Genomic DNA, 13182 nt, shown 5'->3' with positions numbered 1-13182 from the left:
GAATCGAGAGAGAATAAAAAGCTAGTCTAAAAGTGAACTTACCTCTCTGTTTATACTTGAACTTCATATTCATCCGTAAACAAATCGCTGACGGCTGCAAATAGCTCCGAAACTAGGCAGTAGCATCATGTAACTTCGATGCATCACTGATGCGCGTCGCACGTTTGAAATGAAGTACAATAAGTTATGATGTAAGTAATACAAATCTAATTCACACGTAAACAAGTTAATTGAATTTTTCTAATTTTGCAACCATCCGATCTCGTAACACAACTTGTTTTGTAAGTGGATTTTACCTAGAGATTTACATAGTACACACAGTTGCGTCGACGCGCAGAACGTGTTAGTTCTAAATATCCCTGCGATTAGCTCACTTTTTCTCTGCCAACATTTTCAGTCATTTCACTTCAGCTATGCTTCCGCTACAAGATAAATTTCCCTGTTTTAGTGATTTTTGAACTCCTTCAGGGTATATAGCAGCTGTTAGCATACAAGCTGCTAGCGTGTATATACCTGTCTTCATTTTCAGGCAGGTCAATGTACTCAGTAATGTCTAGTAATGCCTAGTTTAAGCAAAGTGTTATCGCTTTTATATAAGCATTGCGTAGGGGTTAAATCGGACAATATCTAAAACACCTTTGTCGCCTTTGATTGGTCAGTTAATTGCAACACTGACTGAGACCTTTTGACGATAATCAGTCAGTAATAGATAGGGTTTTTTTTTCTTTATGAAACTACCAATACCCCTTAAGCGTGCTTTCTGTGGCTTATTGGCTTTCTCGATGCGACATTTCTGAGGGGAGCGCTGAGGGGGACACGGAAAGCTGTAATATCGCGTCATGCTCTTGATCGCATTAGCAATCTCCATGTTCTGTCGTTCCTATTCTAACCGAGGTCTTGATAGACATGACTCCTAATAGGTTTTTTTTTTCTATAAAAGTTTGACCCCACCTTTTCATTTTATTATCTTAAAGTCGAGTAGCAGACCCGCTGCTGGGAGCCAGCTGTCTGATGGTCTGTATTTATCACGCTACGGCAAGTGTTTTCACGACAAGTTGGGACTGAATGATATTACCGAAAAAAAACCCTTTAAATAGTGGTACAAAATGCGCAATATTTCTTACGGATATTATCCATCTTCGATATCCACTTGTTGCATGTGAGATAATAATAAGAGACAAAAGGCCCGGATATTTTATTCGTGATTCGTATGGAATGGATTCTTATATGACCTCGCGGCTCCTCGCGGGAGAGCTTGACACTGTGACGATGCGGGGTTCCGTCTCTGAAAAATGTCATCTGTTGATATGGTGATTAAGATAAAGCACAGCATGTCAGTAGCTCACTTCAATAATTCGTCCTAGTGTTGCTGTTATTGTCTACAAAGCGCCTCCTATCTGTAAGATTTTTCATGGTTGAACAGATTCGGAAAAGGGTACCGTGCCAGATGCCAGCCGGTCAGAAAGGGTATTACTAGGGGAGCTGTTCTTAGCTATTATTCCTGCTTTCGTTCTACGGTCACCTAATATAGTTGAGCTACTTGCTTATCCGATGATGATAGAGAACGGGTCAAGTCTGACTCATCGCAATTTCGTCTTCGCGGAAAAATGAATAGTAGCTACTGTTGTTCCCTCTGACGGCATAGTGAGCGGTCAGCAAGGGGGACGTAGACCGACCCATTCCTTGGCATGGAACGGTCTCTCTGGACTCTCTAAGGGGTTACGAGTACTATTAGGTATAAGTAGTTAATTTGACAATGCCATAATGCAGGTCGTGGCGTACCCTGATGGGCTGAGACGGAAAGCCTAGGTGAAGTGATGGTATTATCTATTACGTGGCATTGTTTATACGGAAAGAAACGCGTTTGCTAGCCTACAAGGTTTACCGATCTTAACCACCCGGAATCCTAAATATACGAGCGACCAAACTGTGGCGTCACTAACGCTATTGTAACTGTATTGATGATGGAAGGTAGGGTCTCATCTTTGTCCTAAACAGGACAGCTGTCGCGGAACAACCCGGTTTGGCGTGGCCATCTTGTGACTGTAACATGTGTTATGCTGAGCTGGATGAAATTAGCCTGAGGCCGTTGGCCTTTTCTGGCAGGAGGGGGTTTGACACTCAGCGCTGGCAAGGGTTAAATGACCTCTAGGGTCATATCTTCAGTCACCCTTATGAAGTTATGTATGCTATAATTTCTAATTATTATGTATGTTATTATGTATGTTAGCATATATAAATAAAACTATCTAAAAACCAACATCCAAATGCTCAGCTTGTCGTATGGCATCTAGCTAGAACCCACACGAGGAATACCACGAGGTTTGTTCTCTCAGGTTTAAACGGATATATCTTTTCGAGTTCTGTTAGATTTGCGACACGTAATCACAGCCGACGATTACTATCGGCGCACTAGATGTTCGATGTATGAGAGCTCAGCCGCCTGAGAGGAAAAAGATTACCCGATTTGCAGGCGGTGTACCTGATGTGATAACTATATTCGTTTAATTCGTCGCGTACACTTGTTTCAATCATAATTTTCTTGAAAACGCTGATTTACATGACAAATGACACGCACGCTATACGTGAAACAATATAGTGAGTGTAATTCGCTGGTTTACATCGCATTGCCTTAAAGCCGACTTAAAGACAGGCATTGTTCTAAGGGTAGGTTACATCAACGTAGATATGCCACACGGTTCAGTATGCATTGTCACAAAATTTAATGGACAACATTTAGTTAATGTGGGACCTGATCTCGGAACTAGCCAGAAAGTATTAGCAATTACTACATTAACTTCGAACTAACGAAGCCGTAGCTCTTATGCATTGATATCAGGCATTACTCTGTCGTATACTTTCAACACGTTCGACATTCTGGCATAGACATGTCTCTCTTTACTTTACTTATCATGTCATTTTATAAGCCGCGCTATCGAAAAATCATACTAAATTCACCGCGTGAGGCCCCAAGCATTCTCGCAGCCTACCGCTAAGTTCATTCGGCTGTTACTTGTCGCTTTTCGTCCTATCGTTCTGATTCTCCGTCGCAGTCCGATATCACCCCTTCTCAGTTCCACCCCCGATAGAAAGGGACTCTTCATTAAGGAACGGAGCATGAAAATGCGAACGAATCGGATTAATTCTGAGGGGCGTGAATGAAAAGTTGTTTTTAGGACCCCTTACATATAAGTACCCCGTATCGTTTTAGGCTGTTCAGTCTTAGAGTCAAGTGCCCCTGTAAAGTGCGACTTTCGGTAGAGGTAATAATTAGGCTCCATTAAGTTTAACTATACTTTATTATATTTTATATTTCATGTTTTAGATATGCTGATTCTTGCTTATCTAAATTGCTTGTAGCAGTACTATAGTACTTCTTACTGCTAGAACGTAACTCTGTCGATTGGGTCTACTCGAAGGGTTGTGTTGCATGACGATCGAGAGCAGGTCGTGGCTATGGAAGCCGCTCATATGTAGCTCCCCTCATCCGGAGACTGCGGAGCTGTGTAGAGACTTAATTTAAACTGTTGCAAAGTATTTAAAAGTAATACTTCATCCTACCCAGCGACCTCTTGATTAAAGAAGTAAGTCTAAAATCAGCACTGGAAACAGAAAAAACTACCTTATTCTACATTATCCTCGGAGGTAACCAACCTACCAACAAATTACTACCAGCAAAGTCACAAGTAGATAACAGCGGTGATCTTGTGCGGCGAAATCTGCTAGTATTGGAAAACGTAAGATAATTTTCGTCATTATGTTCTCTCTACAATGTATACTAGATTGTCGTCTAATCACCATACGCCAACAGGACGTTGAGATTCATACGCACGGTTTTTTATCATGGCAAATTTATCATTCTCAACTATTATAGAAATTCCTCAAGCGCATCCTCCCGCTAGTTTCCAGATGAGCTCTACCACAGTATCCCTCTAATTTTAAAAATTAATGAAAATAGATGGTGGAACAACCCTCTAAATTTTCACAATTGAAAGCTGGTGAAGTTTTACTATTAGAAACCCTGCACTTCAGTATTAAGTTTCTCAGTTGCAATCTACAGCAAATTCCTTCAGTATCCTAAATAAGCCAACCGACTGTTCGGGTAAGGCTGTGCGTATTTGTTGTGGATAAGAAGTGCAACCAATACACTGTTCCTTGCCTTATCTTTTCCTTTTTAGGTTGCTTTAATTCCGCAAAAACCGAGAACCTCAACAATATTGTACTACACCCGACACAGCCGCTGACTGACACCAAATGCTTTAATAGACTGATCATTAGAGTTCAGCTAAAGTACCAGCTGTAGTAACAACGATGGCGGCAGTATCTAACCTTTCAGGAACTATTGGCCTGCTGTGTGACTGCCGGCCGTTTGTGAGGGTACCATCCTTCTACCTCTCAATGAAGTCAAGGCCGTTAAACAGAACAGCGCATTTCAAGCAAAACTGTTATTTACTGTATTTCTGGTGTCTGTCGCCATCAGTACTTCTGTGCCTTAACACCAGGCGCGGCTTCGACAACTACGGGGTGAGCAAGAACGACAAAGTGTCAGTTGCTTGCGGTCGCTTCATAAACGTCTGCTGTCTTTCGAGCATTATCGGCATCAGCAACGCAATCACCAACAGTTCCGAGGCCACATAGCTGGCCCACTCATTGCCGCTACTCAGTCGCTAGCGTCTTCTGCATTTTCTGCTGTTCGATCGTTTTCAAGTTTTCGAAAGGTTCAGCTCGCACCGCCTGCATACGCCACAGTAGGGCTTATGGCGCGTGGCAGGCACACGCAGACCAGTCGGTCATCACGATGATATTCGGCCGCTGTTGCAGCCAAAGAAACAGATCAGCCGGAACATCAGCTGCTCGTCGAAGCGACTGGGTTCATTGAGAAACGCGAATGAATACGAGCGAAAACGAAAAGACACATACAAAGTCTGAGCTGCAGATATTAATAGGAGACGACGAGAAAGGGACAGAAGCCCAAGACGATGCAGCACCAGTAAGAGGTGCACCCTCAAGCACAGAATATGCTTGAACCGCTGATACTACGAGCGACTGCGGCGCTCGACCGAGACTTAAAACCCACTACCGCCATTTCTTCAGCTGTCATTGCTGCTGCTGCTGCTGCTACTACTACTACTACTATTATTACTACTACTACAACCTTAAGACGACCTAAACTCGGCACGCGTCATACAGAAGGACAGAGCACGCTGGTTGGTGAGGGAGGGGAGCCGCTAGGCCAGCTGCTCCTCTTAGACGAAGGTCTCGTAAGATGGAGACAACCACGACGAGCTGACGATACGAGTGCGGCGGTACTGACTAGAGGTGAACTGATATCGTTCTTAACCGGGTCTCGTAGCTTTTTCTGCTGTCCTGGCAGTTCTTGTGGGAGTGGAGCTGCTACTAGTGCAGACGACTGGGGCGGCAGCGATGACGGAGGAACAAGACCAGTTTGCTTGTTTGATAGCAACCCTACAGGAAAACAGCTAGTCTGCATATCGATAGGCAAAAATGGGGAACAAGCCTACATGGAGAACGGTCTTCCTTGTCTGATTCGCTTTCTTTTTTTTTATGTGTGACCCTCTATGTTATGCCTCATCGTGCTCAGATCGGTAGAGTAACATAAAAAAAACTCCGCGTAGAAGAAGCGGCTGGATAAATGGTGAAGCTCGGGTAGGTGGTGACTGGTGAATCGAAGGGAGAATATGCGAAACAGAATACTATATTGAGTTTTATCGTAATTCCGTCAGTGTACAAGGTCTGCTTTCAAATGGGGTAGTGGATAGGTACCGTCATTACGGAGCGGGGAAAAGCACGCGAACTCTGCTCAAGTATATGCTGAATATTACTGAGTAGGGCGTTCGGATGACGGTAAGAGTGCGTCCTGGTCGCATCGATAACCACTGAACGTAACGTACGTTCATACATCGACTAAGATGTTTCGGGCAGCTGAACCGGGCATACGGAGACAGGCAATATGTGTCCACGTGGGTATGGGTTCACTTGTTACGCTGGTTTGTTATCACAGAAATTCAAGAGCGATACTAATAAAGCGATAAAGATTAAGTGATTACGACCAAGTCGTGTGGCACGAAATACTGCAACGTAGTTCGAAAAACGTTGTGAGTAAATCAAACTGTAATGAATAGCAGCTACGAAAAATAACAATGACGAGGAAAAAAGACGCTCAATATAGAGTTGAATTTTTACACCTTTACGACTACGCGAACATACACACCTTTCTGTATATTTCTATTTTTTATTTATTGGTTTGTGCTTCCGATACACAGACCATTTGACTGATCTACCCGTCTGCTTTGATCGACCTACCCACCTATCTGTTTATTAAACAATTGAACTGTGGCGCTGCTGATAGCGGCCCTCAACGGAACTCCCGTAAACAGAAACAGTTGTCGTTACCTTCATCTCCCTGTTTTCATGTGTATCGCATCTCAGAAACGATTCGACGTAGTCGTCTCCATGTGTCTGTCGCTCAGCATAGTTTCTAACCGCCGGTAAAAGTCGTCATTCGCTACCTCGCGGCGTCTGATCATTCAAGCAGACCTCTGAAGCGTCGGCTGGCGCTGTTAGGCACAGTAGCCAGGTGTTATGTTATGCCCTCAGAGCTGGCACGCGTCACCATAGTTAGGGCGGAGCAACGGCAGATCTGTTGTTCGGTATTGAGTCCGGCGCTACGTCACCGGCTGAATAGATTGCCGACCACTGTATACAGACAGATATGAGCCAGCAGGGCTGTGTTCACCCCCGGCCCACACCAGCCACCATCGAAGCTACTTACTCACTTGCATTTTTTTTTTCGTACGCGATCCAAGCGTACACAGAAACAGACGGAGAGGGTGTTCTCTATATCTAAAGAGACCATAGAAAAAGCAGGAATAGAATGAACGCAAGAAAAGGAAGAAAAACTGAGAGAACGAGAAATAAATAGAGAGTTAGATAGAATCGGCGGCCTGTGGCGATGTACAGCGCCAATCGCCGAGAAGAGCGGCCAGGTAGCATCTGGTGCTCTGGACGCGACTCTGGCGCTGCGCCGACTGGAGACTCTGGTTCAGGGCTGGACTACCCTCTCCCTGGGGCCTCTCTACGGGTGTATATAAGTTAGAATCCTCAAGCAGAAAGTCAGAACTCTAGTTCAAGAACCACTTGATAGCAGTTGAAAATAGCCAGATGACCACTATTTCGATAGTAGCAATTGTAGTCATGATAATAAACGACGGAGTGCTATAGCACAGCCAATGATTCAGCGGTACACACGTGAATAGCCGTGCTTATCAAGTACAACATCATCTTCCGAACGGCAGTGAAAACAACTACTTGAACTAGAGATCATCATCTCTCGCTTGCTAAGGATTAAACGATCGTATTAGTGACAGCCCGTCACTAACGCTACCTTCTGTGTGGGGTAGACAGCGGAACATCCACACTGTCAACATGGTTCACTATGATCGAGTTTACGGTAATATTAGCAAGTCGGCCAGCTTCCACAATAAGTTGGTAAGTGCATCAGGTTATCGTCTATGTACATCGGTGCAAATACAAGACAAACTTTCTATGATGATTTCTATATTTGTATGCGTGCCTATATGTTTCGATGTTTAGCCTAGGTAGAATGTTTTCTGATACTTGCGTCATACTGGCGCAGACGATATTACCTTGTGCGCTCCTATAGGCATCAACAGTTGCTTCTTGGTTGAGGGTCCGATACTGCACGGACTAATCTTTGCTAGTAGTTACTGGAACTGGTCGGCGCGCTCGCATAACCGAAAAAAAAAAAAGTCATATTAAGGCATCTCTTGGTTAAGGGTCCTCGAATATTGGTTGGTCCCCGGGAGTTGTTCCCAAACAGTTTTTGCTTCTGTCGTAAAGCGATCCGAATATAGACTATTTCGTTAGCTGGACCTTCTGCATATTTTTAGTTCAGCTAGACGTCTGCTGAACGGCTTCGTTGACCATTGGCTGTCTGGATGAGGCGGCAACGGCAATAGTAAAGGCACAGCTTTCCCGTAAAATTCTTCCGTTACACCTTCGTTTCCTCTAGTTTTATCGTCCTTTAGAGAGGCCTTCTACCTATTTTCCTCGATTTTTGCTTATTTTATCCGTTCGTAGCGTGTGTTTAGTGTGTAGCTGTACGCGGGCCTGTATGTACGTTGTTTGAGTCCAAGGAATAACCGGCTCCATGTGCCCCATTAACTTCTATATGGGTTTTGCGCAGCTGTGTGGGTACATCTGCCATTCTCACGGTGCTTCGGTCGGCGTTCAGTATCACGGCTAAAAGAACTGAGAGAATTATACTAACTCTTCAACGTAACGGAGCGTAACCATGCAAATCTGACGATAAAATTAGGCTTTAGCGTAACTATTAGGTCTACGAACCTAATATTAGGGAATGAACCATTTCGCCTATTTAATGTTGACACGTGCAAATCCTAAGGACCTGTGGCATGTTGCTAAACGTTAATGGACGCTAAACATTCATGCTATAATGGATGGTTGCGCGTGTGGTCAGCGGCTGTTAATGTTCTTGGAAATGGGCTCCCGTGAGCTCTTCGGTCTGTTTCTGCAACCTTATTATACCTAGAAGAATATAATAATAAATAATTATGCTAACTGCAATGTGAGGCGCTTTCCGGCCAGCGGTTATATCCCCATGAGTAGTCATAGTAATAGCAAATCGCAGTACTTTGATATAGTAGTCAAGCATAGTATTACTTTGGCGTAGAGAGCTAAGCACGCTCTCCTCCCTTGTGAGGCCCTGGACCAACCTAGGGGAGAGGGTGGGAGCCGAGAACCCGACTACCCCATCGAGTTCAGCGGCCGCTCTCTCTCTGCACCTAGCCAGCGAGAAAGCTCGGGTCGGTGGTCTCGAGTCCGATAGCCGTTGGAGATCGTTTGTCGCGGCTTTCCGCTCGCAACGAAGCTCACTCGAGCTCTGACCGGTAGACGCGTTGTTGGTCGGTTAGTCCGTTTGATCGACTAGTTGACGCAGCAACAGACAATAGAAGCCAAGCCCTGCATTGCTCTAGTTTGTGACGCCAGATAGAGTGCAACCCAGATTGTGTCGTGTACTCTGTGGATTTGGTTTTTCTATAGGTGACTGGTGAAGTTCGAACCGAATTGCCCCAGCATTGGGTTAGTGGGAAAGCCGGCGCCAGCTGTTTATTCGCATACCGGATGTCGCTGAAACTGAGCTTCGTCATCTTTGTGAAGCTCCCTTACTTGCCCTCGGTTTTCAATTTTCAGTTTTAGAGAGTATGGGCGAAGGTTTTGACCGAACTGCGCAGTTGCTCAATTGTGTGCTGGCTTCCTTGCGGGCGCTCGAATGTGAATGCAGAAATTCTGTGTTTCCTTTCTTTTATAGCCAAGCGTGACTATCTAGACGTACGTGAGCAAATCGATTATTTCCGTGCAGAAGTAACAAACTCAGTAAACCTGTGACACGAAAATAGTTTTTGATTAATATCTCCTGCTATTTTGTGTGCTTTCAGGTGCCCAGTGGTAAGAATAGTGTGAATAGTTCATTCGAAAGTGACTACCACAAACCAGCGAAAGGTGTCTCGGCCACAAGATTGACACGTAAGTCGTCGACAGGATCGACGACTACATCAGCGTCGGAAGTCGAAGACGGCCGACAGTCATCCTTCTCGTGCTCGTCCAGCGAGGCCGAGTGGCTCGTTCAGTCAATCGAGCAGGTCTGCCGCAAAACGCTGTTCAAACAAGTCGCTACCAACACTGTCAACGAGTTCGTGGCCAGCCCAGCCACAAAAACGGAGAAGCTGCCTAGTCCAATACTCAAGCACAAAACGCCCGTAGTGGAGCCCAAAAAGAGCCCGGTGACTAGCACCCCCAAGCGACATAATCAGACCAAATCACTCATCCGGAGATGCTCTCTACGCCTTCGACGGAGCGACGACACCAAGAAGAAGATGGTGAGGTTTGCATCAGCCGAAGACGTGTTTTCGGTGAGCGGTCGAGAGGAGTTCACTGAGACTGAACTCTCGGTACCCATTGCATCGTTACCTCTTAGAGGCAAGTCCAGTCCCAGCCCACAAAAACCAGTCCAGCTAAACTCATCTGGCGAGTCGCATATCTACGATCCGGTGACACCGATCCACATGGAGACGCCTCGCGTGCCTGTGCGTCATCGTCGGAGCCTACAGCAGGTAACGAAAAGGCTCAACTTTGACGACACCTTCACGTCTGACAATTCGCATATTTATGCGACCGCCTTTGAGCAACCACAGCCGTCAAACGCAGTCCAACTAGAAGAGTCACACCCACTTTCTCACTATCTCCAATGGATCGTCGAACAGAGTGACCTAAATGCCGCTCCATCTGTCCAGCAGTGGTTGAAGCAAACTCGCACCCAGGTCGAAACCGAATGTCTGAGCGCTTTGCAAAGTAAAAGCCTCACGAAAGACCCGATTCTGGCGGCGATTCTGGGCGTGGGTGATGCTCAGGAAGCGATATCGCGCTTGCAAGACCGTCACGAAAATGTTCAAGCTACTGTTGGCCACGTGACACGCCGACTTGAGCAGGGTCAATGGGTGAAGTTCTGCAGCTCTGTACCAGGACTCAGCACCGAGGTTAATGATTTCCTATTAGAGTATCGGTGTATTATTGAGAATTCGTCACCTTATTCTCGATCGGTTGAGCGACACATGTACGAAACACTGCGTAGGCTTCGTGAAGTCGGTTCTCGACCCAACAGTAAGCCTCAGACGCTCACAGAATTCGAGAATATCCAGTCACTGATGGCTGATGTGAAGAATACCTTGCAGACACTAGCTAACTCGTTATTTCTTAAGGAAATTGCTAAGATTGTCAAAATTATTGAAGAGAATAAGAGACATAAACGAGCTGCTTTGGGCTGCTCACGGCGTGCCGCGGCCGCTCTTTGCACGCTAGCTCAGGACTCGCCATCGATGTGTGATCTGATCACCCGAGTCAATGGAGTCGAAGCTCTCCTGAGTGTCTGTGAGATACGTGAACTGCGCTGCATATGGCCTACAGCCCTGCGCGCGTTGACCCTTCTCTGCTCACAAACAGCTGCCACTCGTGCGTTTGATCAATGTGCGGGCGTTCTAATTATACGCGACATTCTACAAGACAAGAACTCGAGCGAGCAGGAGAAAACCGAAGCCGTTGGCCTGCTCACCCAGATCACTGCGCCCTGGACAGAGACACCCGTCCTGCGCGGTATGAAGGAATCCATGGATCAACTAATTAAATCATTGACTGAAGTCATGAACAAGGCTGGTAATAGTGAGGAGTTCCTGTTAGCGACAGCGGCCGTCGCCAACCTCTCATTTCTCGATCCCATCGCGGTGGCCTACCTGCACAAATACGGCACAACCCGAAACCTCATTATGGCTTGTCGTCATAAGTCGATCGCACAGAGCGTCTTCGTCAAGGATCAGGTTGCGACTGTCCTTGCAAACGTCGCCTCGGAGAAGGCGTGCCATCGCGACGTTGTTGAATGCGGTGGTTTGACAGTGCTTTTGTCGCTTTTGCAGCTTCGACCTAACATGTTACAAAAACAGGTTGAGGTTGACATTTGTGAACGGATTCAGCAGAAGTCTGCCATTGCTCTTGCCCGACTCTGCACGTCAGCAATGGTTGCTGAGCGCGTGATCCAGATGCAGGGTGTTCACCGTCTTGTGGCCTTATGTAAGGAGCCCAAGGAGCGTAATAACGCCGATTCTGTACTTGTTGCCTGTCTCGCAGCATTGCGTAAGATCGCGGCTGTTTGCAGTCCCATTGACATGGAGGCTATTGGAGCGCATGACCTCGTTAGCAAAGAGCTGTGGGATACCTTCCAAATGTACTCCAGCAAGACGGAGTCCTACGTATAGACAAAAGTATCATGAAAAATATTCTAATTATTAGTAGGGAACTCGTATCAGGCAACCCCAATGGAAACAGTTCTGAGTTACGTTAAATGAGATTTTTTTTTTTGAGTTCTAAATCCTCGAAGCCTTTTTGAGGATGAACACAGTACAGGTTTCTGGATGTTCAGTTACCGTCGTTTCTGTTTTGTTGAACCCCCGCAAATCGTACCGCGGGGTGCCTTCATCCAGAGATCTTCAAGTGAAACAATCTAGTCAAAGTCAACTCTAGTTCATGAGTAAACATTGAATCGAACGCACAGCGCTACAGATGCTCAGTGTAACATATTGTACAAATGTTGTACCTAAATGTTAGAATAATGCTGAAAGCCAAAGATGTACATATAGTTACAGAAGCGAACACAGAAAAATAATACCTATGCAAACTTATTATTCGATCAAATAGAGAAGAACTGAAAACGCATTTATTATCGCAAAATAAAATATATAATATAATAAATAAATTATGTACGGAAGTAATTATATAGAAATCCTAAAGCTATACGTATTTCTTATTGTCTCTGTCTTACATAGATATTGTCAAGAGAAGAACTGCTGTTGACTTTTGCTTAGATCTGAAAAAAATCAGTAAATCTTGCGGAATTTATCTAATTAATAAATCTAATTATTATGATTGTTATTTAATCAAAACATCTTTACGTATAGGACACCGGTTGCATTCCCGTTAATGTTAATTTGACCTCTTCTCTAAGGGCTACAATTAACGGTATAACTAGATTTTATTTGTTTTTTTTACGTGTCTGCCTGCTCACTCCGGCGCATGTTCCAGTTAGCGTCTCTCAACATTGTAACTGTTGCAATTATTATACTAATATTACTATGAAGAAGCATATAGTGACACACGCGACACGTACGTTTGCTAATAGTGATCACAATTCTGCGACAAAAAATTATCTTCCCTGAATCGTATTGACGAAGTATGTATGAAATTACCACAGTGCCAGTGGGAAGCAATTGTGTTGACCCTCACCGGGATCTGTCTTCTGAAAGGGCCCTGTTACCAATGTGAAACAAATTGTAAAAGATTACAATGGCGACGTTAGGAGATGTTTCTTTTTAATTCACCACTAAAAATATAGCAAGCAAAGAGGATGAATGGGTTTTGAACCTAGAAGAAAAACGCGCAGACCACTTCTAGTCACGTCGCCGTACTCCAGGTGCGTTTGCTGCGTCGACTTGTGAAACAATGACGCCGATGAAGAGATCCAGTAGGGGGCGGCGATAACACATGTACTTAGGCCACCAATAGGACTCCCTTTGT

At 45.1% G+C, this 13182-nt stretch overlaps 1 protein-coding gene across 1 annotated transcript; it reads left to right on the top strand.

Moving 5' to 3' along the window:
- The first annotated feature begins 7163 nt into the window (after positions 1 to 7163).
- insc (spindle orientation adaptor protein inscuteable) lies at positions 7164 to 12384 on the top strand. Its single transcript, XM_022807424.2, has 2 exons — positions 7164 to 7509; positions 9501 to 12384. Exons 1-2 carry the CDS (start codon positions 7447 to 7449, stop codon positions 11865 to 11867), a joined length of 2430 nt encoding a protein of 809 aa, XP_022663159.1. The 5' UTR covers positions 7164 to 7446; the 3' UTR covers positions 11868 to 12384.
- The last annotated feature ends 798 nt before the right edge of the window (positions 12385 to 13182 follow it).

The sequence above is a fragment of the Varroa destructor genome, unplaced genomic scaffold (assembly GCF_002443255.2).
Source record: "Varroa destructor unplaced genomic scaffold, Vdes_3.0 BEIS01000005.1, whole genome shotgun sequence".
Classification (NCBI taxonomy): Eukaryota; Metazoa; Arthropoda; class Arachnida; order Mesostigmata; family Varroidae; genus Varroa; species Varroa destructor.
Note: the sequence above shows the minus strand (reverse complement) of the source record. Positions and strands in the feature narration are given on the sequence as shown.

Bases quoted from the DNA above. Each gene is read 5' to 3' on its own strand.
- insc (XM_022807424.2), top strand. From the start codon at position 7,447: ATGGTTCACTATGATCGAGTTTACGGTAATATTAGCAAGTCGGCCAGC. The intron at 7,510-9,500 runs GTAAGTGCATCA...GTGTGCTTTCAG, and splicing joins CCAGCTTCCACAATAAGTTG to GTGCCCAGTGGTAAGAATAG.